The sequence below is a fragment of the Gopherus flavomarginatus genome, chromosome 6 (assembly GCF_025201925.1).
Source record: "Gopherus flavomarginatus isolate rGopFla2 chromosome 6, rGopFla2.mat.asm, whole genome shotgun sequence".
Classification (NCBI taxonomy): domain Eukaryota; kingdom Metazoa; phylum Chordata; order Testudines; family Testudinidae; genus Gopherus; species Gopherus flavomarginatus.
The window spans coordinates 46185749-46211487 of record NC_066622.1 but is presented as its reverse complement, the minus strand read 5'-3'; the positions used below and the strand labels follow the sequence as shown (position 1 = coordinate 46211487).

The following is a 25739-nucleotide window of genomic DNA, read 5'->3' as shown; positions in this document are numbered from 1 at the left end:
ATTTTCCTCCAGGGCGGATTGGCAGGGGCCCTGGAGGTTTTTCGCCTTCCCCTGCAGCGTGGGGCATGGGCCGCTTGCTGGTGGATTCTCTGCAGCTTGAGGTCTTCAAACCAATTTTGAGGATTTCAATAACTCAGTCCTGGGTTAGGGGTTGTTATAAAAGTGGATGGGTAGGGTTCTGTGGCCTGCCTTGTGCAGGAGGTCAGACTAGATGATCATATTGGTCCCTTCTGACCTATGAGTCTATGAGTCTATGGGGGAGGAGGTACGCCGTAAACTCATAATGTAAAAAGTGATATTTGATTTCAGTTGCCAACAACTAGAAGATAGTTCAACAGTTTGCAAATTCCATTACACAAAAAAAAATCCATATTAATTAAAACAGATGGCACTCAGATGATACTTGTACTTACTCATTACCCCAGTCCAGTCGCACTGTAAGGTGTCTCTTGACTTCTCGTACCTGATCCTGTGTCAAGTGACCTGACAGTAGCTGTCTACGCAGGTCAATGAGTTCATTCATCACATGGCGCAGTTTGTAGAAAAGATCTATCTTATGCTTCTGTAAAAGTACATTTTGGTGGTAAGTGGGGGGGAGGGGAGAGAGATTAAAAAAATCAAGTGAGATTTTCATCAATTATCCAAGAAAAAAAACTCACATAAGAATCATTCGTTTCCCCATGTATGTATCAATGTCATGATGCTTCCAGAATATAAATAAATACAAACTCCAGGTTCCTTCACCAAGCTGTCACAGTCATTCCATTTCCTTTTTTCTGCAGTTTGTTTTGCTTCAACTAGTAAAAAATACTCTACAATAGCTTCCGTTTAAGTATTATGGCCACAAAAAGGCAATCAACTGTAAACCTTGAAACTGAATTGTATTTTAATTGCTGTGGCCTTGAATATTTTAGTAGTACTAGAAAGGTACATGGACCACGAGGCAGATTTAGGTACTGTTTTCTTGCCTGAAGCCTAAATCACAGAAAGAGAAGGAAAAAACCCATGAATTTATAGATATGTAATTCAATCCTACCCTTGAAAGTGTACCTAACCTTCAGGATGGAGCAATTTAAAACAACCCAATTTAAATCACTTGATTCCCCCTGCCCCCCCAATAATTGATTTAAATCAGGTTCAGTCTTTGTAAAAGTAATTTGAAAAACTGCTCTATAGCATCTTTAGATTAAAATGTATAATACACCAAATTATAATTATTGTTTGTTTTTAATGCCACTAGTAGGAGGCTGTCTGCAAACACTTAAGCGGTTACATAACTTTACTTACATGTAGAATCCCATTGACTTCAATGGGACTACTTACAAGTAAGTATATGCATCAGGGAGTAAAAACTGTATTTTTAGTATATTTTTTTCTTAATGGCATAAAATCTTCATAGTAAAATAAATTTTCTTCATTTTTAACAATGAGAAGTTATTTAGATCTTTAGTACATAAACAAAATTACTGTAAACTCTTTTATGCACATAGATCAAAAAGTTCAAGGGTAGGAGTCTAGAGTAAGGCTCTTAACCCCATATTTCGGCACCTAAAGTGGGGATGCACATAGGGTAGGATTTTTAGACGTATTCAGCATTGGTCTAATTCTGCTCCATTTACAGTCATTGGTAAAACTCCCAGGGTGATATCCTGGCCCTACTAAAGTCGATGGGAGTTTTGCCATTGACTTCAATAGCTCCAGAATGCTACTTCTATTGACTTCACTGGCTGGCAGCAGAGCTCAGCTCACGCCAAACATTTTTTAAAGTGACATCTGTAACTCTTAAGGTACTAAGGTCCAGCATTTAATAGAAGTACCTAGTATAAACTAAAAACACAGGAAAAGGTCCCCAAAACTTGTCTATCACAATCAAAAGAATGAAAAACATTTAAGTCAGTACCAACATAGGCAATAGTAAATCACAACAAAATAATTCTTCACAGTGCCTGCAACAAATACAGGCAACACATATTGATGGGGACATATCAATAAAGGGACTCAGGTGTCTCAGTCTCAATGTAAGCACCACTGAGATCCACAAAACTGCCATTCAGCTGCTGCCTGACTAAACTCAACCAACATGTAAATTTTTGGCTGTAAAAGTTCCATAGGCTTCTAAGTTTCTGACTCTGAACATGTGCATTGCTGCTTCACTGTAGGCATAATTCTAGACACATATCTTGTCTCAGCCCCAGTGCAATCCTCAAACTTGGGGAAGAATACAGGAAAAAATACTATTAATCATTTAAAAAAATATTTAGAAGTAGTCTAAAACAAAATATTTCTATCATTTAACCATATGGGAAGTCTGAAGAGTCTGTGTAAATCCACTGTTAAAATAATGTCATGAAGAAAAGATTTGACACGAGATGCTAAATTTTTTGGCCGAGCTTGTGAAGACCTTACTACCCACTTGATAGCATTTTTCTGTCAGTCTGTAACGCAGTAACTTTTGAATGTCCTATCCGATAAATTCAAAAATTTCAAAGACTGTTCTAGGTATCAGTAGCCAGAATTCTATTAATTTTTGGGTAAACCAGAAAACAGGAGACACATGGAGTCCCTGCCATCTGATTAGCACAGCCACAGTTTCAAGCACTCCGCAATTGTCTATAAGGAATAAACTAATGGCACTCATTAATGACTTTCAACATAACAATACCTTATCTGATCTCTGCTCATTCTCCGAAGAGTTTCACATGATGACATCCTGAATGACGTATCACCCAGACAAAACACGGTGGGAAACAAACAGTGCCTGGCATGGGATGGAGAATGAGGGAGAGAGGGATATGGGGACACAGAACTCTGACTTAGGCCACGTCCAGACTACCCGCCGTATCGGCGGGTTAAAATCGATTGCTCGGGGATCGATATATCGCGTCTAATCTAGACGCGATATATCGATCCCCGAGCGCGCTTATATCGATTCCGGAACTCCATCAACCCCAACGGAGTTCCGGAATCGACAGGGAGAGCCGCGAACATCGATCCCGCGTGGTGTGGACGGGTGAGTAATCCGATCTTAGATATACGACTTCAGCTACATTATTCACGTAGCTGAAGTTGCGTATCTAAGATCGATTTCCCCCCCGTAGTGTGGACCAGCCCACAGAGAAGAGAATGGAGGATGCTGGTATAGGGTGAGGAGATAATGTGGAGCACTCAGAACCCGTGGTGCGGGAGAGATTGGGGGACTCTACTATGGGGGAAAATGGGAATGGGGGAACAAAGAGCCAATGGAATGGGGGATCTAATTAATTGTATAACATCTAAGTTATACAATACAGCCTCCTTTTTGTCCTGGTGAGGCTTGGGGTAGAAGATAGGAAGGTGAATCAGTTGATTCATGTGAAATGGAGAGGTTGCCTTTGAGATGAATTTTGAAGGCTGACTGAGTGTAACCTTTTCTGGAAAAATTATCATATGGGGGGATGCACCATTAGGTTTGCTATCTCTGCAATTTTCCTGGCCAAGGTAATTGCTATCAGGAAGGCTGTTTTCATTGACAGGTATGTCAGCGAACAGGTGGCCAGGGGTTTGAAGCGAGGCCTAGTCAGTCCTTCAACACTAAGTTTAGGTTCCACATGTGGGTAGGAAGTTGAGGTTGTAGGAAGAGGTTTACTATAGCCGAGGAAACTTTTAGTCCAGGGATCGGCAACCTGAGGCACGCAAGCCAATTTTTACTGACACGATGGCTGAGTTCCCGGCTGCCGCCCCCACTCAGCCCGCTGCTGGCCTGGGTGAATGGAACCCCAGGCCCGGTGCGGGCTGAGTGGGGCCGGCAGCCGGGACCCCGGCTGGCAGGAGCCGGCGGCCGGAACTCCAGACTGGCGGTGGGCTGAGCCGCTCAGTCCGCCACCAGTCTGGGGTTTTGTCCGCTGGTGTAGTGTATTAAATTTCTCCCAGTAAGAACGTGCTGCTTGCGGAGCACCAGGACTGGCAGCTGTAAGTAGTACACTGTAAGTAGCACATTCCTATGGGGAGAAATTTAATACACTACACCCGGGTAGGGAAGGCTGTGTTTTCCCAAACAGCCCACTCTCTATCCGCCCCCTCCCACTTCCCGCCCCCTGACTGCCCCCGTCATAACCCCTGACCCATCCAACCCCCCTGCTCCTTGTCCCCTGACAACACCCTCCCAGGACCCACTGCCCCCCTCAGAATCCCCCACCCATCCAACCCCCCCTGCTCCTTGTCCTCTGACCGCTCCCTCCCGGGATCCCCTGCCCCCTGACTGCCTCCTCAGAACTCCCCACCCATCCAACCCCCCCTACTCCTTGTCTCCTGACCACCCCCTCCCGGGACCCCCCACCCCATCTGCCCCCCCGGGACACTCCCCCCATCCAAGCCCCCCTGCTCCCTGTCCTCTGACTGTCCCGAACCCTGACAGGCCCCTTGGGACTCCCACACCTATACAACCAACCCTGTTCCCTGTCCCCTCACCATGCTGCTCAGAGCATCAGGACAGGCAGCCCTAAGTAGTACACCATAAGTAGCACATTCCTACGGGGAGCAATTTAATACACTACACTCAGCCCCGCTAAGCCCGCTGACGGTCTGGAGTTCTCAAAATATGTTCTTGCACCCCTTATCAAAAATTACACTACAATTAGCTTAAAAACTTATAAACTTTGTTTGTATATTACAGTAATTTTTTAAAACGTATAATGTTAATAAATACATAGGTTTGATGAAACACAGTAGTTGAACTTATCTGCCTGTGCTTAATTTGTGTTTTCAATGATCTACCTTCTAAAAAAATCTTGCATGTCTCGCACCCCCAGAAAGGGCATGCACCCCAGGTTAAAAACCACTGCACTAAACTGATAAGATCCATATTTTAATTTAATTTTAAATGAAGATTCTTAAACATTTTAAAAACCTTATTTACTTTACATACAACAATAGTTTAGTTATATAATATAGACTTATAGAGAGAGATCTTCTAAAAATGTTAAAATGTATTACTGGCACGCGAAACCTTAAATTAGAGTAAATAAATGAAGACTCAGCACACCACTTCTGAAAAGTTGCCGAACCTTGTTTTAGTCATTGGGTGTGACAGCACTGTGTATCCCTCTACAAGTTGGTAGAAAGCCACTGGATCAGTGTTTCCCAAACCTGGGACGCTGCTTGTTTAGGGAAAGCCCCTGGTGGGCTGGGCCAGTTTGTTTACCTGCTGTGTCCACAGATCCAGCCAATCGCGGCTCCCATTAGCCACAGCTCGCTGCTCCAGGCCAATGGGAGCTGCTGGAAGCGGCGGCCAGTACATCCCTCCACTCGCGCCACTTCCTGCAGCTCCCACTGGCCTGGAGCAGTGATTGGCTGGACCTGCAGATGGCGCAGGTAAACCCAAGTTTGGGAAACACTGCACTAGCTGGACCCTGAGAGAACTCAAAGAGAGTCCCGACCTCTTTAGGTTCAGTGCATAGTCTAGGATATGTGGGAGAGTCACAGATGTTTGAGAAATTTGTTGAGATGTGCACCAAATCTGGAGCCTAGATCATTTCTGCAGGTAAGTATGTCGTGTTGAGGACTTTCTACTGTGTAATAGAACCTTTTGCACGTCTCTTAAACAGGAACTTTCTAGGTATTAGAAAAAAGCAGGATCCATGCCTTGAGGCAAAGACCGCCAAGTTGGGATGTAGGATATGTCTTCTGTTCTGCAAGAGGAGGTGTGGAATGTCTGTGAGAGGGATTGGAGGACACAGCACGAGCTGTGACAGGTAAAGGTACCAAGTCTGTCTTAGCCAAGTAGGAGCAATCAGAATGACATGAGCCCTGCCCTGTTTTATTTTCAGCAGGACATTTTACGGTAGGGGAAATGGGGAAAAGGCATAGAGAAGATCACTGTCCCAGAGGAGGAGGAGAGCATCACCCAGGGAATACCATCCTATCTCTTCCCTAGAGCACTAGCATTAACATTTCTTGCTCAGATGAGTGGCAACATTTGAACTGGTCATGAGGTATTGTTGGGTCTATTTCCCACTCATGTTCGTGTGGGAATTTGCAACTGAGACTGCCCGCTATTCAATTGTGTGTGCCTGAGAGGTAAGCAGCAGAGAGCATGCCATCGTGGGAGATATACCAGTTCCAGAACCTCGTTGCTTCTGTGCAGCAAAGGGAGACCTGGCTTGCCCCTATCTATTGATATAGTACATACAGGCCACGTTGCCTGTCCAGATCTTTGTGTGTGATCCTTTGATCAGCAGGAGGAATAGGCCACAGGCTTTCCTGACGGCTCTTAACTTGAGGAGATTATGTGCAGGGATATCTCCATGGGTGAACACTTGCTTGTACTGTGAGGTTGTTTAGATGCACACCACACTCTAAAGTGGTGCATTGGTGGTGAGCAGTAATGATGGTGGGGCTTGTGAGACGGGAATCCCTTTGCAAATGTTAGCTGAGTCCTTCCACCAGTTTAGGGACGTTTTGATCCTGGTGGGTGGTGAAACGGCTTCTCCAGTCTGTCCGTTTGGTCTGCAAACTGAACTGAACCACATTTGAAAGCATTGCACACGAAGCCTGTCTTATAGTATCACTGCCATGCCCACTGCGATATACCCCTCAAGAGTTGGAGGCCAAGTCTGGATGATATTCACAGGCTGCTCTGAACAGTCTCTATGAGCATAGCCAGGCAGAGGAACCTGTGTTGAGGTAAGAGAGCACTGGCCTGTAATGAATCGAGGCTGGCACCTATGAATTCCAGGCATTGCACTGGAGTGAGGGTAGGTTTCTGGGTGTTGATCTGTAGGGCCAGTTCCATAAATAAGTGCATTGCAGCTCTGGTGACTCACTGAGCCTCCTGGAGGCTTTGAAGGGGCAGTCATCCCAGTATGGGTAATTCATGATCACTTGGGAGTATAGTTGAGCAGCCACCACTGAGAGGACCTTGGAAAACACTCTTGGGGCTGATGATAGCCCAAAGGGAAGTATTCTGTTAATAGTGGTCTTGTCTCAGAGTGAATCTGAGAAATCGACTGTGAGTTGGTAGGATGGAAATATGAAAAATAGGTGTCCTGAAGGTCTAGAAAGTCTTGTAGTTTACATACTTAGTAGTATATGTAAAGGTGCATGTGTTGTATTAATCTGTTTATTCCAAAGTTCTAGGAAGAAATCACCGCCAGTGAGGTTCCCCACTGTCTGCGATTTGGGGGGCGTGTCATAAACAGATAGTTAAGGGTTAATGTCTCTTTTACCTGAAAAGGGTTAACAAACAGGGAACCAAACACCTGACCAGGGGACCAATCAGGAGACAAGATACTTTCAAATCTCGGTGGAGGGAAGCCTTTGTTTGTGTTTTTTAGGTTTTGCTTTGGTCTCTCTGGGCTCTAAGAGTAACTACACGTACCTACAGGCTCTCTAATCTTCTATTCCAATTTTGTAAGTACAAAGGTAAAAAGGCGGTATAGTCTTTTTATTTGTTTTTTCTTTATTTGCAAATGTGTATTTGGCTGAAAGTAATTTAAATTGTCTTTCTGCTGGAGGAGGCTGTTTCTCCAATGTCTATAAGCTGACAGACCCTGTAATATTCCATCTTGAATTTACAGTGATTTTCTTTATTCTTTTTTTTCTTTTATTAAAAGTTTTGCTTTTAAGACCTGTCTGATTTTTCCCCTTGTTGAGGCTCAAGGGAACTGTGTCTGTACTTAACAGGAAAGGAGAAGGGAGGGGGAGAGAAAGGGGAGGAACCCACCTGATTTCTGTGTGTTGTGATTCAAGGAGTTTGAATCACGGTGATCTCCTAGTGTACCCAGGGCGGGAAAGATCTGGGAGGAAGAAAGGAGAAGGGGGAATCCCTTTGTTTAGATTCACGGAGCTTGAACCTGTATATCTCTCCAGGAGCCCAGTGAGGGAACACCTGGAGGGGAGGAGAAGGGGAGGGAAATGGTTTATTCCCCTGTGTTGTAAGACTCAAGGAATTTGGTCTTCGGGCCCTCAGGGAAGGTTTTGGGGGGACCAGAGTGTATCAGGCACTGGAATTCCTAATTGGTGGCAGCTTATCAGATCTAAGCAGGTAATTAAGCTTAGAGAAATTCATGCTAGGACCCCATCTTTTGGACTCTAAGGTTCAGATTGGGGAAAGATACTATGACAAGTGGTCTTGTCCCAGAGTGAATCTGAGAAATCGACTGTGAGTTGGTAGGATGGAAATATGAAAAATAGGTGTCCTGAAGGTTAAGGGCTGAAAACCAGTCTCCCTGTTCTAATGCTGGAATAATCATTGCTAAGGTGACCATCTTGAACTTTTGAGCCTTGACAAACTTGTTGAGAGCTCTGATGTTTAGTATGGGTCTCCAACTTCCCTTATTCTTCGGGATTAGGAAATAACAAGAGTAGAACCTTTGCCTCTTAGATTTTGAGGTACCAGTTCTATGGCTAGTAACTGGAAACAATCTACCTCTTGTCACAGTAAACTCTCGTGAGAAGGGTCCCTGAAGAGGGACATGGAAGGGTGTTGTGGAGGGGCTCGGGAAGGTAATGTGGATGGAGTATCCAGTTCAAGTGATCTCTAAGACCCATCGGTCTGTTATTAAGCATTCCCAAGCACTGCTGAATGCTGACAATGGGTAGCCATGGGTGTGAAGCCAAGATCTGCAGAATTAGTCGGGAAGAGCGGTCTAACGTTACCTCAACCTGCCCATCAAAACTAGTGTTTGGACGTAGAGGGCTGGGATGAAGAAGACTGCTGGACAGATGGTTTACATATGGGGAATCTGCCTTTCTTCCTCAGATCATAGTAGCTTTGAGCTGTGTACTGATATGTGTGCGGTCTGTGCTGGGATTGGGGACTGAACCATCTTATTTGTCCTTGCATATAGATGCCCGGTGATCAGAAAATTGTCCTAAAATCCTACAAGGTGTGAAGGGAGGCATCGGTCTTCTGGGCAAAGAGCTTTGTGCCCGCAAGTGGGAGGTCTTCCACCATAGACTGTACCTTCTTTGGGAAGGCTGACAGGTGGAGCCAAAATGCCCATTGCACCACCACAGCCGTGGAAATGGAGCTAGCCACTGTGTCAGCTGCACTGAGGGCACACTGCACCGATGTCTTTGCCACTAACTGGCCCACTGGACAAAGGGCTTAAATTGGTCATGATGTGACTTCGGCACCCATTCAATAAAGTCATTCAGTTTTGAACAGTTTATGTAGCCATATTTTGCTGTGAGGGCCTGGTAGCTGGCAATATGGAATGAAAGAGTGGCCGAAGAGTACGCTTTCTTTCTGAAAAGGTCCAGGCACTTCCAATTCCTGTCACTGGGAGTAGCCTTCAACTGGTGTTTTCAGCCGCAGGACTTGATGGTCTCCATCACGACGGAGTTGGGTAGCTGATGGTAAAAAAGCAATTCAAATTCCTTGGCAGGCACATAGACTTTTTTGTGTGCCTTCTTGCAGGTAGGCGCTACTTACAGTTATGTCAGGGCTCAATGTGGGGACTTTCCAATCATTTCTTAGATTATTTATGAGAGGAGTCTACGGTTTGTTTCTTCGATCCACCACCCTTAGATGTAGAGGGCTGAGGGGAAGACTCATGTCTGCCAGGTGACTCAGGCCTGAGAGCAGCCACCATGAAGATGATCTTCTGTCAAGCTCTCAGTCCATGTGGAAAGAGTTATTGGCAGAGACCACACTTTTGCTGGATGTGGCCTTCTCCAAGGCAGCGAATGCACTGAGTGCTTGTCTGCAATCAGGATTGTCTCTTTGCAAGTGAGGTATTCCTTAAAGCCAAGTGAACCACTGGATAGAAGGGTCCCCAGCAGGGAAAAAAGAGCCAGAAAAGAAATTAAAGTCTTTTTCTTTTTAATTTTAATTTTCAAGGGTAAAATTAGAAAACAGAAAAAACTACAACTATAACTATAACAAGGAAATTAACTATAGATATGTAAATTAAAGCGATAGTTTTAATGGACTGTGAATTGCTATGTCTCTTGTCAGGAGTGGTTGAGAAGGAATTGAGGTGGCTAACCCGCTTGCGCTAACTAGCCTCATGGCACAGCATGGGGTCAGTGCACATGCAGGCCTAACGAACACTGCTACCTAAGTTCTCCGATCAGCAGCACAAGGACACATGCACACCTACAGTGGAGCACTCATAGGGACACTATTTGAAGAAGAAATACCTATTATATCTGGAAGAATAAAATGTTGGTTTTGTTGACTGGAGTAACAAAGACTTGAAAATATACAGGTATAACTTCCCTTTCGGTTATAAAAGCACTACATAGAGAGGATTATGGACTTCCAAAAACACAAACCAGTGAGAAATGTCACACACAAAATAGAGAACACAACTGCAGTTTATTACTTTAAGTAATGAAAAATGAACTTTATACAGTTTGAACTATAGAGATACCCTAGCAAAGCAAAACAAACATTAAGAAGGGAGCAAATTTTACATCTCATTCTCAGAACGGGTAAGAAACGATTCTCAGAATGGGTAAGAAATGAAATGAATTCCAGGGCAGATGAATGCCCTGGAGAAGATTTTGTTTTTCATATAGCACACAGCATCTGTTCAGTCATTGCATTCTCTCCCTGGTGACAGTACACAGGAGAAAGAATGACAGCAATGATTCTGCCAGTATAAAAAAAGGGTATACTAAACATACATATTGAGCTACTCTGGCCATTCAGCCAGTACAAAGTGATATGAACACTATTCCTCCCTTTTTTCCTGTACAAGATACATGCTTTGAATGCAAAAAGCCAAAGGAAAAACAGAAAAAAACAGAAAAGGCAAAGTAATGGTGTTAATGCTTTTAAAATAACATCACATTTATAAATAACTGGGCCACAAGACAGACAGTCTTGTACAAACTGGCAGAGAGAAGGGAGAGGGCTCAAGGAGTCTCCCAACAGCCTTGAATCACTGTAAAATCCCATTATTTCCACTCATGTGAGAACAAGGGTTGCATGAGTGCGACATTACTGCAGCACTAGGCTCATCCAAGGAGGCAGGACGTATGGGCTTGGGCAGGGCTATGACCCTGTTCCCCAAACTTGAGTATCGGAGTGGGCACACGGCACAGGAACACATTGATTCCTGTAAAATAGTGTTCCCCAAAGTGTGCGGTGCACCCTCCTCCACAGACGTGTGTGAATGACTAGACAGAATGCCTGGACAGACTTCTCAATTGCTCTCCAGTTTCAGATTCCTTGCAAGTCTCTAGCTACTACAATTGTGCAGAAAACCTTGACAACGTGACCCAGGTGTAACCAATGCAGGAATGTCTGCCTGAAATGAAGGTTAATCACCCATAACAGGAGGTCATGACCCTGTTTGTACTGCACACATGGGTATGCATGGGCTCCATGCATCTGACATTGGTGCTTTGTAAGCAAGCAGTGTCTGTTGGTCCACACCTAGACAGATGCTCTCCTTGTGCTCTGATCTGAGGGCATAAAGGAGATGTTGACCGAAATCTCCAGTTTCTCCTCTTACTGCAAATCAGACAATATCCGCAGCAGAGAGGAAGAAGTGTGGGTAGTGGAATACAGATAGGGATCACACATCTCGAAGAACCTCCAGTTACAGGTGAGTAACCTCCATTTCTTCGAGTGCTGGTTCCTGTGTGTATTCCACACATGGGTGATTAGTAAATGGTATTCGGAGAGTAGTAGAATACTAATACTGCTGTTCCAAATGTTCCATCTGCAGGAGAGGTCTGGACTAAGGTGTAATGCCTTCTGAAAGTGTGGATGAAAATCCAATTAGCCACCTTACAAATGTCCAGAATAAGTACATCTCCAAATAAGGATGCTGAAGTTGCCTCTGCTCTAGTGGAATGGACTCTTACCCCTTCAGGGGAAGTGAGATGATCCAACTGATATAGAAAAAGGATACATCCAGAAATCTACTTAGTGTCTGAGCAAATAATGCTTATTCCCATTTTCATTCTGCTCTAACAAGAAAAAGCCTAGAAGTTTTTTAATTGGTTTTGTTTTCTGCAGATAAAAAGCCAAAGTTCATCTGACATCAAGAGAGTGAAATCTCCTCTCTTCCCCAGAAGCATGAGGGTTAGTAAAGAAAATCAGTTGATTCATGTGGAACTCACATCACTTTAGGAATGAATTTTGGATGGAGATGAAAAGAAACTTTCTTCTTATGAAATATGGTGGGTCTGCCATCAGCCCTCCTAATACGCTAACCCTTCTCGTTGATGTGATGGCGACTAGGAAGGTGACTACTTACATGGAGAAGTGGGACATGCAACAAGCGACAATAGCTGAAACGGAGGTCTGGTCAGTGTGGAAAGTACAAGACTGAAGTCCCATTGTGGTGCTGGCTTCAGGAAGGCCTTAATGAGGCCTCTCAGAAATCTGACTAATGTAGGGTGAGGGGCAGTGATTTCCCTACACCCCTCCTGAATTTCCCCAACACTCTCTTCAGTTTTGTGAATTAGTTACATGCCAAACCTGGTGGCTGAACTTTGCGACTTTGTCCTCACCCACAACTATTTCACATTTTTGGACAATATATACCTTCAAGTCAGTGGCACTGCTATGGGTACCCACCTGTCCCCATAGGATGCCAACATCTTTACGCCTGACTTAGAACAATGCTTCCTTAGCTCTCGTTCCCTAACGCCCCTACTCTACTTGTGCTACATTGATGACATCTTCATCATCTGGACCTGTCAAGGTTCCTTCCCCACTCTGAACTTTAGGGTACAGATGTGGGGTCCTGCATGGACACTTCTAAGCTTAATTACAAGCTTAGATCTGGTAACGCTGCCACCATCCAGAATTTCAGTGTCTGGAGCACTCCCTGTCCCCCCAAAATTTTCCTCTCCCTGGGTTGCCTTGAAAGACTTCACCAATTCCCTGGTGAACATAGATCCAAAGCCCTTGGATCTTAAAACAAGGAGTAATTAACCATCCCCCCTTTTTCCCCCCCACCAATCCCGGGTGAGTCCAGATCCAATCCCTTTGGAACAAAAAAAAGCCACAAGGAAAATATCAATCAGGTATTAAGAAAAAAAAGGCTTTTAATTAAAGAAATTAAATTTAATTAAAGAAAAGAAAGGTGAAAGAAAACCCTCTGGGAGAGATTAGCATACCAGCTACTCTCACAGACAACAGATTCAAAACACAGAGGATGTTCCCCTGGGCAAAAATTAAGTTACACAAAGAAAAAAAATACCCAAATACCCAGTTTTTGATAATTCCCATAATGATACCAAGACAAGTTACAAAGAAAATAAACATAAACCTATTTATCCCTTTCTAAAACTTACTACTCTGATAAGAGGCTGGTTCCTCGATCTTTTTCACTCCGGCTGAAACTGAAACTCTCCAAACAAAGGAAAAACTTCCCTCCTTTCTTTTGAAACATCTTGTTCCCCCATTGGTTCATCTGGTCAGATGTTAGCTAGGCTAGGTGAACTTTTTAACCCTTTACAGGTAAAAGACGCACTAACCCTTAAACAGATGGTTATGAAACACCCCTCAAATCTCAGACAGTGTGAAACCATACTGGCAGTGATTTCTTCCTAGAATTTTAGAACAAACAGATTAATAAAACACATGCACCTTTACATATACTATTAATTATGTAAAACTACAAGATCTTTTACATTCCAAGGACAATTTAACTAGTTAACTCCAGGAAACGTTCACGGGAGAGGGCATCAGCTACTTTGTTAGAAGCTCCTGAAACGTGTTGAATTTCAAAATCGAAATCTTGGAGAGCTAAACTCCATCGAAGAAGTTTTTTGTTGTTTCCCTTGGCAGTATGAAGCCACTTTAGCGCAGCATGGTCGGTCTGTAGCTGGAAACACCGTCCCCAAACGTATGGGCGTAGCTTTTCCAGGGCATTTCACAGTGGCGTAGCATTCTTTTTCACTGATTGACCAGTGGCCTTCCCTCTCAGACAGTTTCTTGCTGAGAAACACGACAGGATGAAATTCTTGATCCAGTCCTTCCTGCATTAAAACTGCTCCTACACCACGCTCAGATGCATCTGTGGTTACTAGGAATGGTTTGTCAAAGTCTGGGGCCCTTAGCACAGGGTCAGACATGAGTGTTGTCTTAAGCTGGTTAAAGGGCTTCTGGCACTCATCAGTCCACTTAACTGCATTTGGCTGGGTCTTTCTGGCCAGGTCTGTTAGTGGGGCAGCGATTTGGCTGTAGTGTGGTACAAATCACCTGTAATATCCGGCCAAGCCTAAGAAGGATTGGACCTGTTTCTTTGACTTTGGGACAGGTCACTTTTGGATAGCATCCACTTTGGCCTGTAGGGGGTTTATCGTTCCTTGACCCACCTGGTGTCCAAGATAAGTCACTCTGTTTTGGCCTATTTGACACTTCTTAGCCTTAACAGTTAGTCCTGCCTGCCTGATGCGCTCAAAGACTTTTTCCAGGTGCTGCAGGTGTTCTGCCCATGAATCAGAAAAAATGGCCACATCATCGAGGTAGGCAACTGCAGATTCTCCCAATCCTGCTAGGAGACCACCCACAAGTCGTTGGAAGGTGGCAGGTGCATTTCGCAGCCCGAAAGGAAGCACATTAAATTCATACACCCCTGCATGGGTGATGAAGGCTGACCTTTCCTTGGTGGGTTCATCTAGCGGTACTTGCCAGTACCCCTTGGTTAAGTCTATTGTAAAGACGAACTGGGCCCGTCCCAATTTCTCCAACAGCTCATCGGTGCGTGGCATTGGATAGTTGTCGGGATGAGTTACAGCATTTAGCTTACGGTAGTCTACGCAAAAGCGTATTTCCCCATCTGGTTTGGGAACCAGAACCACGGGAGGTGCCCATACACTGTTAGAGGGGTGGATTATACCCATCTGTAGCATGCTTTGGATTTCCCGTTCTATAGCATCTTGGGCATGAGAAGACACTCAGTAGGGTGGGGTTCTAATTGGGTGAGCATTACCTGTGTCAGTGGAGTGGTATGCCTGTTCAGTCCGTCCTGGGGTGGCTGAGAACATTGAGGTGAAGCTAGTGCACAGCTCCTTGATCTGTTGCCGCTGCAGACATTCCAGGGTTGTGGAGAGGTTCACCTCTTCCACGCCACCTTCACTTTTTCCTTCGTAGTAGACATCTTCAGGCCACTCAGCGTCATCTCCTCCCTGGGCTGTAAACTGACAAACCTTTAAGTCTCTGGAATAAAAGGGCTTGAGAGAATTAACATGGTACACTTTAGGCTTTAGGGTTGAGGTGGGGAATGCTATGAGATAGTTAACAGCTCCTAGGTGTTCTTGGACCATGAATGGCCCTTCCCATGACGCTTCCATCTCATGGGCCTGTTGCACCTTCAAGACCATAACCTGGTCCCCTACTTTGAAGGAATGCTCTCTGGTATGTTTATCATACCAGGTCTTTTGCTCTTCCTGAGCATCTTTTAGGTTTTCTTTAGCAAGGGTTAAAGAATGTCGGGGGGTGCTTTGTAGGTTGCTTACTAAGTCTAGAATGTTAGTTCCTGGAGAAGGCGTAAACCCCTCCCATTGCTGCTTCACCAACTGTAATGGCCCCTTAACCTCGTGGCCATACACAAGTTTGAATGGTGAAAACCCTAAACTGGGATGTGGTACAGCCCAGTAGGCAAAAAGCGACTGCTGCAACACTAGGTCCCAATCATTGGAGTGTTCATTTATGAATTTATGTATCATGGCCCCCAAAGTTCCATTAAACCTCTCCACCAGGCCATAGGTTTGATGGTGGTAAAGGGTGGCAACCAAGTGATTCACCCCATGAGCTTCTGATAGGGAAAAATAATACCCCCTCCTTAATGGGGGCCTTCCTGTTATTCCCCTGTAAAGGACTTTCTAGCTACCAAGACAATTTTGCAGGCCTAACCTTTAGCCAATGTACCCTCAGGGCTGGCTGTGTAAGTTTAGTTCCTTAAAAGCTGTTTACACAGTTTCAGCTAGGAACGAAGGGGGATCCAGGGGGAGCCATTGCAGCTTTGTGGGTTGTATTGTAGCAACAAGTGCTTGCTTAAGGTAACCGCATATCACAGGGCACATAACAGCCAGACCCTCATGACCACCTAAAGAAAATAACAGGAAAGGTTGTGACAACATGCTGCTGGAATTGCAATATGTAAGCCATACAAGGAAAGTTATTAATCATGTTCTGCAATATTAACTATGTAAATGCCAAATAAGGAATGTATCAAATGTATTACTACTGAGTGACGCTTTGCGGTTTAAAGTTTTAAAAGCTGAGTGAAAATTTGTGAAGGGTAGAGCAGCCTTCCCTTTGCGTAAACAAACGCTGGCTCTCCCTGTGTGCAACTTGTAATCAATAAAAAAAGCCTTGGGCTGTCTGATCTGAAATCAACGGTGTGGTCGATTTTCCACAACACTTCCCACAGGTTTTTCATTGTCCCTGTCAGGAAATTAGTTCCCGAATCTGTAAGGATGTTGGAGGGCCAATCTACCCTGGCAAAAATGTCTGCTAAGACCTGGCACACGGTTTTAGCCCTGGTGTTGCTTAGAGCTACTGCTTCCAGCCATCGGGTAGCAAAATCCATGAAAGTCAGTATGTACTGCTTTCCTCTGGGGGTCTTTTTTGGGAAAGGACCCAGAATATCCATAGCTACTCACTGAAATGGGACCTCAATTATGGGGAGTGGCTGGAGACCTGGTCTTGAGGCTTCCCCACCCGTTGGCACACTTCACAAGACCAGACATAATTAGCAATGTCCTTGCCCATTCCCTCCCAGTGGAAAGACTTCCCCAACCAGTCCTTGATTCTGTTCACCCCAGAATGACCACTGGGATGATGATCATGGGATAAGCTCAAGAGCTTTACCCGGTACTTAGCTGGAACTACCAACTGTCTCTGAGGATGCCAGTCTTCCTGGTGTCCACCAGAAAGTGTCTCCTTGTATAAAAGTCCTTGTTCTACAACAAACCGGGATCGGTTAGAAGAGCTGAGAGGTGGTTGAGTGCTCCGTGCCGCCACCCAAGCTGTTGCAGTCGTTGGCAGGGGATCCGGTTCCACTACCACTGTCTGGGTCTCTAGTAACACAGATGGGGCCCTTGTGGACGGCTCAGGAACAGGGACGGGTGTGGAAGCTTGCTTGGCCTGGCTGCAGGTGACCATTCCAACCCTGTTAGCCAGCTTCACCTGGTCGGCCAAGTCTTCCCCCAGTAGCATGGGCATGGGATAATTGTCATAGACTGCAAAAGTCCACATTCCTGACCAGCCCTTGTACTAGACAGGCAACTCAGATGTAGGCAAGTTTAAAGATTTTGACATGAATGGGTGAATTGTCACTTGGGCCTCTGGGTTGATGAATTTGGTGTCCACTAAGGATTGATGGATAGCTGACACTTGTGCCCCCGCGTCTCTCCACGCGATAACCTTCTTTCCGTCCACTCTCAAGATTTCCCTTCGCTCCGAGGGTATTTGAGAGGCATTTGTGCCTGGGGATCTTTGGTGTGATTGTGGTGTAATGAACTGTAATTGGTTGGGGTTCTTGGGGCAGTGGGCCTTTATATGTCCCAGTTCATTACATTTAAAACATCGCCCAGCTGACTGGTCACTGGGACGAGGTGGGTTGCTGGAGACTGGTGAGGTGGGACAATAAGGTGTCTGGGGCTTTCTTTGGGTTGTAGGTGGGGTCTTGGGATGCCCCCGGTGATAGGGTTTAGTTTTGGTTTGCCCCCTCTGATATTCGCTCCAACTGCTAGTAGTTTTTTTCTTTTCTGCCACCTCCACCCATTTGGCTCCAATCTCCCCCACCTCGGTTACAGTTTTGGGTTTCCCATCTAGGATGTACCTTTCTATTTCCTCAGGAACACCAACTAAGAACTGCTCCATTTGCATTAGGAAGGACAGCTCTTCCAGAGAGTTAGCACTTGCTCCTGATATCCAGGCATCCCAATTCTTTCCAATGTGGTGGGCGTGTTGGGTAAATGACACATCTGGTTTCCCCTTGGGGCTCTGAACGGCCAACGGGCATGCTCAGGTGTTAGCCCCATTCTGATTCTGGCCTTGGTTTGAAAAAGGTTATAATCGTTCATGTGTTCCTTAGGCATTTCAGCCGCCACCTCTGCTAAGGGTCCACTGAGCTGTGGCCTCAGCTCTATCATGTACCGGTCTGTAGGGATGTTGTAACCATGGCAGGCCCTTTCGAAATTTTCTAAGAAGGCCTCAGTATCATCACCTGCCTTGTAGGTGGGGAATTTTCTGGGATGGGAAACAGTACCTGGAGAAGGGTTGTAAGGGTTGGCTGGTACATCCTGCTTAGCCCTTGCCAATTCCAGGGCTTGCTTGTGGGCCTCCCTCTGGATCTCCATAGCCCTCCGGTGGTCAGCCTCTTTGGCTTTCTCATCTATTCCTCCATAGCTCTTTTGTGGGCAGCCTCAGCTCTTTTGTGGGCAGCCTCCTTGGCTTTCTCTTCTCTCTGGTAGGCAGCCTCATCTCTGGCCATCTGTCTGTCATGTTCCTTCTGGCTTTCCTCTGCCTGGAGTTTGGCTAACTCCAGCTGCTGTTGGATGGTTTTTTTTTCTTTGCCTGCATTTTTCCCTGCTCTGCCTGAGCTATCTTGGTTTGCGAGGCAGAAAAAAACCCACAGCTTTTAACTGGACTTCTCAGAATGAGAAGAAACCAGAAAAACTGGTTTGTAACTTGTCTTTTGCAAACTGTTAATTACCCTCCAGCTAAGCCCAGCTGGAATCCTTTCTAACAAAGCCTTGTTAGAAAAACCTTTATCTGTTTGCCTTCAGGGTATCTCTCCTTCACTACTTCCCCAGCATCTCAAAGGAGGGAAAAAAAAATCTGGCTTTTGGTTCCTAAAAAATCCCTCACCACTGCTCACCAATACCCAATTTTTGATTATTCCCTTAATGATACCAAGACAAGTTACAAAGAAAATAAACATAAACCTATTTATCCCTTTCTAAAATTTACTAGCTGGTTCCTTGATCTTTTTCACTCCAGCTGAAACGGAAACTCTCCAAACAAAGGAAAAACTTCCCTCCTTCTTTTGAAACATCTTGTTCCCCCATTGGTTCATCTGGTCAGGTGTTACCTAGGCTAGGTGAACTTTTTAACCCTTTACAGGTAAAAGAGGCACTAACCCTTAACCATCTGTTTATGACAGGACCCATGGAAAAGAAGCCCTTGAGGAATTCCACCATGATTTCAACAATTTCCATCCCACCATCAACCTCAGCATAGACCAGTCCACACAAGCGGTCCATTTCCTTGACATTACTGTGTTGGTCACATAAACACCACCCTATACCGGAAACCTACTGACCGCTATACTTACCCACATGCCTCCAGCTTCCATCCAGGACACACCACACAGTCCATTGTCTACAGCCAAGCTCTAAGATACAATCGCATTTGCTCCGATCCCTCAGACAGAGACAAACACCTACAAGATCTCTATCAAGCATTCTTAAAACTGCAATACTCACCTGCTGAAGTGAAAAAAATAGATTGACAGAGCCAGAAGAGTACCCAGACGTCATCTACTACAAGACAGGCCCAACACAGGAGATAACAGAATGCCACTAGCCGTTACCTTCATCCCCCAACTAAAACCTCTCCAGCGCATCATCAAAGATCTACAACCTATCCTGAAAGATGATCCCTCATTCTCCCAGATCTTGGGAGACAGACCTGTCCTCGCTTATAGACAGCCCCCCAACCTGAAGCAAATACTCACCAGCAACCACACACCACAGAACAAAAACACTAACCTAGGAACTTATCCTTGCAACAAAGCCCGATGCCAACTCTGTCCACATATCTATTCAAATGACACCATAATAGGACCTAATCACATCAGCCACATCATCAGGGGCTCATTCACCTGCACATCTACCAATGTGATATATGCCATCAATGCCCCTCTGCCATGTACGTTGGTCAAACCAGACAGTCTCTATGCAAAAGAACAAATGGACACAAACCTGACATCAGGAATCATAACATTCAAAAACCAATAGGAGAAAACTTCAACCTCTCTGGCCATTCAGTAACAGATTTAAAAGTGGCAATTTTGCAACAGAAAAGCTTTAAAAACAGACTTCAACTAGAAACTGCTGAATTTGAATTAATATGCAAACTAGATACAATCAACTTAGGCTTAAATAGAGACTGGGAATGGCTGAGCCATTACACACATTGAATCTACTTCCCCATGTTAAGAATCCTCACACCTTCTTGTCAAACAGTCTTGAGTATCACTACAAAAGTTTTTAGTGCATCTTAATTAATTAGCCTCTTAGAGTTGGTTGGGAAACTCCCACCTTTTCATGTTCTCTGTATGGATAAATATCTCCTCACTATAAGTTCCATTCTATGCATCCGATGAAGTGGACCCATGAAAGCGTATGCTCAAATACATTTGTTAGTCTCTAAGGTGCCACAGGTACTCCTGTTCTTTTTGCGGATACAGACTAAAATGGCTGCTACTCTGAAACATGCCAATTTAGTGACTGTTTGGAAATTTGAATTGAAATTGAAACATTAATACACACTTTAAAAGCATACACAGTGTATGATAAAATATGTGTATCTGAAAGTATAATAGATTTGAAAAGTATGAACATAGACTAGCTTCCTTATACAGCTGTTGTTTTTTATGACAATGTCAGTGCATTTATTTCAGTGATGCTGGCTAACCTAATAATTTCAATTGATGATTTGTTAGCAAAGTCTAAATGAGCTCTCCCTGACAGCTAATGATGAGCTGGGGGGAAAGGCTTCAGGGCCAGATTGTATTTACATTCACACCTAATCTACCAAGATATCCAGCAAACAGAGCTTTGTTGCCCAAGTGATAGATTTTGGCTGGGGTTGGGTTACAAATCACTTGAATGCAGGGGGTGGGGGTGAGGTTGGGAATTAAATGTTGTTATTCTTATTGGATGAGTAAAGGGAAGCAGAGCAGTACTTAGCTTGTGCTGACTGAGGGCATCAAAAGAGAGGGTGTGGACCTGTCCCTCTCCACTGTTTAAAAACAGAGCTTATTAGGCTCCACAGAGAGTCTTTTGTTCTGTTAAGTGACCACTGCAGCTGAAATCACTGATAATCAGGTCTAAGTGCTTAGTCCTGCTGCAGGGACAGTGTTCCTGTGGGCAGAGTTTTTGTGTAAAAAACAGCCTAGACTGTACTATCAGCCAGGTTCCCCCACTGAGAGATCAGCTGGAATCACTGACAGCTGGGCTGAACCTCAAGAGACCAACTCATAGAGGTCACAGTGGCAGGTGACAGCAGAAGGTGACTGCACAGGGCCATTGGCAACAGAGTGGTGGAGTGAACAGTGACACAACTAACAGTCGTGGCCAGAGCACACAGTGAGCAGCTGGAGGAATGAGTAAGGTGCCTTCTTGCCCCCCACCTGGGAGGTGAACTCACTTGAAATCACCTCTGATGGCTTAAATAAGGGGCACATTAAATAAACATTTGTTTGTTGGACTATATTTTAGTGACTTTGCTCCAGAATGCTAGATTTGTGACTGGGAATGGAAACTTATATAAATATGTTTCCTAGTAGGCCAAGATTTTTAAAGTGAAGTATTTATCAAGGCTGTTATCTCACATTGTTGCTATCTTGAGAGGTCATTATGTTGGGGAGCTTCTGTACTGAACATTTTTATTATTATAATTAATTTTTACATAAGAATGATCATACTGGGTCAGACCAATGGTCCATATAGCCCAGTATCCTGTCTTCCAACAGTGGTCAAGGCCAGGTGCCTCAGAGGGAATGAACAGAACAGGTAATCATCAAGTGATCCATCCCCTGTCGCCCATTCCCAGCTTCTGGCAAACAGGCTAGGGACGCTCAGAGCATGGTGTTGCATCCCTCCCCATCCTGGCTAATAGCCACTGATGGACCTATTCTCTAGGAATTTATCAAGTTATTTTTTTAATCTTGTTATAGTTTTGGTCTTCACAGCATCCGCTGGCAAAGAGTTCCATGAGTTGACTTTATGTTGTGTGAAGAAGTACTTCCTTTTGTTTTTTAAAAAACTGCTACCTATTAATTTCATTGAGTGACTGCTAGTTCTTGTGTTATGTGAAGGATTAAATAACATTTCCTTATTCACTTTCTTCACACCAGTCAAGATTTTACAGACCTCTATCATATCCCCCCTTAGTCGTCTCTTTTCTAAGCTGAAAATTCCCAGTCATTTTAATTTCTCCTCCTGTTTCATACCCCTAATCATTTTAGTTGCCCATCTCTGTACCTTTTCCATTTCCAATATATCTTTTTTGGGATGGGGTGACCAGATCTGCACACAGTATTCAAGGTGTAGACATACCATGGATTTATACAGAGGCAATACGATATTTTCTGTCTTATTATCTATCCCTTTCTTTAAAAAGCAAAGGTTTCAGAGTAGCAGCCGTGTTAGGCTGTATCTGCAAAAGAACAGGAGTACGTGTAGCACCTTAGCAACTAACAAATTTATTTGAGCATACGCTTTTGTGGGCTACATCTCTCTCCATTCTGAAAACTGATTTTATTCCTACCCTTTGTTTCCCATCTTTTAATCAGTTACTGATCCATGAGAGGACTTCCCTCTTATCCCATTATGGCTTACTTTTCAAAAGTCAATTTAAATACATTTAAAAAAAAAACTATATGTTTTTAGAAATCTAGACCTGTTATATGTTTTGGTGTAACTTGCATTATCTTTATGTTAAACTTCCATTATTCTAACAAAACATTTACTTTATTCATATCTTTATATATCTCCTGACACCCTCCCCCCGTAAATTTGAACACCCCCCTAATTTCAATTCCTGGGGAACACACTCGTGAGGGGGAAAAAATATATCCTTCAGCTGGAGGATTAAAGGTGCTGATTGCTGCTAGGTGGACCCACAGAGTGGTAACAGAAAGGTCTGACATCTTAAGATGAAGCATGTAGTCAAGAACAACAGGAATGACCATAGCACCTGAACAGAAATGGTTCTGCTGCACACAGGTGGAGAAACATCTCCATTTAGCCAGATAGCATTTTGTGGTGGAGTCTTTTCTACTTTGACTGAGAATAGCCAGAATGTTCTCTGAACAGGAAAGTTTCTAGGTCTGATGCCCATTCAAACACCATACCGTGAGGTGCACAGAGTCTGGATGGGGTTGTCTGCTTGTGCTGTTTTCCTGGGTCAACAGATCTCTGATGCTGATGGGAAGATGGCTGGTATTTGTAGAAGATCGGACAACCAGAACTGTCTGGGCCAGTTGGATGCAATGACAATCATCATGAGAAAGCTCGAGTCAATCTTTCTCAGTACCTGTAGTTGTAGTGGAATGGGAAGAAATGTGTACTTCACATAGTCTGTCCAGAACAGGAGAAGGGCATCCCCCTTAGAACCCTTGGCCGGAGCTGCTCTGGAGCAATAAAGGCTGAATTTCTTCTTTGTCTGGGAAGTGAGCAGGTCCCAGGATGGTGTTCCCTAATGGGTGAATCTCTCATTCAGGATGGAATTGTATAACTCCCATTTGTGGTCTGTGGAGAAATGTCCGATGAGATTGCCTGCCAGGGAATTCTGTGCCCTTGGAAGATATGTTGACATGAATGCTATGTGGTTCCTGATGCACCAGTTCTATAAGTTTACTGCCTCAACTCACAAAGGAAGGGATCTTGCTCCACTCTGTTTAAGTAGAAGACAGTCATCATGTTGTCTGACATTATTTGGACATAGCTGGATAAAATCAGTGGAAGGAACACATTACAGGCTAGGCAGACTGCTCTGAAGAGGTCTAGAAGATTGATATGCATGCTAGCTTCTTGAGGGGTCCAGGTGCCTTGCACAGCAGGAGTTCCCAGGGGGCATCCCATTCTATAAAGGATGCATCTGTGATAATGGTCACATTGGTTGTGGGTGGAATAAAAGATACTCCCACACACACTTGCTCTGGTTTTGTCCAGCAAACCAAAAAGGCTGCAGCTTGGCAGGAACTGATACTCTAATGTTCACGTAGTCACTGTCTCAAGAGTAAACAGAGCTGAGCTGGGCCTGCAGACAATGGAGACAGAGTCTGGCAAACAGCATTACATAAGTATATGAGGGCACGTTGCTCAGTACAGACAGATAAACCATGACTGATGTTTGAGAATCAAGACTGACTTTTCTTATTAAAGAGTTTATGGCATGGAATCTCTCCATAGGGAATAAGCCCCTTGCTAAGATTTAATCAAGGGTTGACCCTAAAAAATCTATAGTCCTCATGGGAGTCAAAGTGGGATATTACACAGACTCCCAAGGATGCCAGGAGACTCAGTAAAAAGATGGTTGCTGACTGGAACTCCTGACTAGATCTGCCCATAAGCAGCCAATCATCCAGGTATGGGAAGACAGTGTAACTATTTCATCTCATCTGAGTCAACATTACAGATAAGACCTTTGTGAAGACCCTGAGTGCTATGGCTAGCCTGAATGGAAAAAAATTTCAAGGAGGGGATCAACACCAGTGTAATCATTCTGAATTCTGACATGTGAATACAAACATTTTACTATCGAAGATCAAGAATAAGGCCTCTGGCCTCCATTTTTCTTGGCAACTAGAAAGTATGGTAAATGGCTTTCCCCTAATACTGAGGAGGTACTTGTTTTATGGCTCCCCACTGGAGGAGAGAACCCACTTCCTGATAGAAAATCACCTCATGAGAGAGGTCCCTGTAGAGAGCCCAGGATGGGGGTCTGTGAGTGGAAGGAGAGTGGAAATTGATAGTGCAAATTGATAGTGCAGCTAAGGTGGGTGATCTCTAGTAACCATCTGTCTGTTGTTATTGCTCTCCAGTTATATATGAAGAGGGTGAGTGGGCCACCAAATGTTTGGATAGCAGTATATAATGTCATTGATAACGGTAAGCAGTTCTTGAGCATCCTTTCAAAAGAAACCTGGTGGGTGGGATTGGGCAGCAGTAGCTGAGGTTGAGAAAGCTGTATATGAAATATGGGTTTATGCATACTCTACCTTTCAACATGGTGGGCTGTGAGGACATTGGTGATAAAATGCCTGAGGATGGGGTCTGATGAGATGAGAAAATGTTCCACCCCAGAAGGTCAAGTCATTTATCACCCTTAAATTGACCTGGGGTGCTGTAATCTGGATCACTGTACCATCAAGGAATCTGGTGCTGGGTGGGTGAAACACTAAAAATCTCTGTATTCACACCCTACACATTACTGTAATAATCTTTGTAGAAAATACACCTTGTGAGGAACCACATGAAAACTAATAACTCATTGATCATTAATATTCTTGTGCGATGTTTGTGCATGGGGTTATTAAAAGTTATGGATATATGCTAGAATTATGACTAAAGTGTGTTTAAACCAGGCATGTCGGGGTAGTAGGTAAACAAGTCTGCCTTAGACGAAAGAATGTGTATTTGATTCTCTGACCAGCCCGAAGTTCAAGCAGAGACAATGAAGGTACATTTTTACATATTAAGTAAACAAAACTATTAAGCTAGCAAGTGGGGGAAGAAAGTGCATAGTACATCCTTCACCACAAGACTCCATCTCACCTTCTTTCCACTTGAATCATCTTTACTTTGAAGGGTATTCCTTGGAAAAATCGATTCCAAAGGTTTATTGGTCTATAAAGACGAGGGCTGAACCTCAAGTGATAAGCGATTGACAATATTACTGTATTATAAAAGTATATAGAGTAAGGTCTTCCCTGAAAACTAATGACACACTGGTGATTAATATCATTGTGAAATTTATGTATTAACACTATATGAAGAAATATAGATACTTAATGATAGTACATTTTGAAGTCTGTGGTCAAACAGGA

At 44.1% G+C, this 25739-nt stretch overlaps 1 protein-coding gene across 8 annotated transcripts in view; it reads right to left on the bottom strand.

Annotated features, from left to right (window-relative positions):
• The window catches only part of DOCK3 (dedicator of cytokinesis 3), a 603350-nt gene that overhangs the window by 367794 nt on the left and 209817 nt on the right, over positions 1-25739 (bottom strand). For all 8 annotated transcript variants that reach the window (XM_050957666.1, XM_050957672.1, XM_050957667.1 and 5 more), the window contains exon 6: positions 414-562. In XM_050957666.1, coding sequence (XP_050813623.1) covers positions 414-562 — 149 coding nt within the window. The remainder of the gene's footprint in view (positions 1-413; positions 563-25739) is intronic.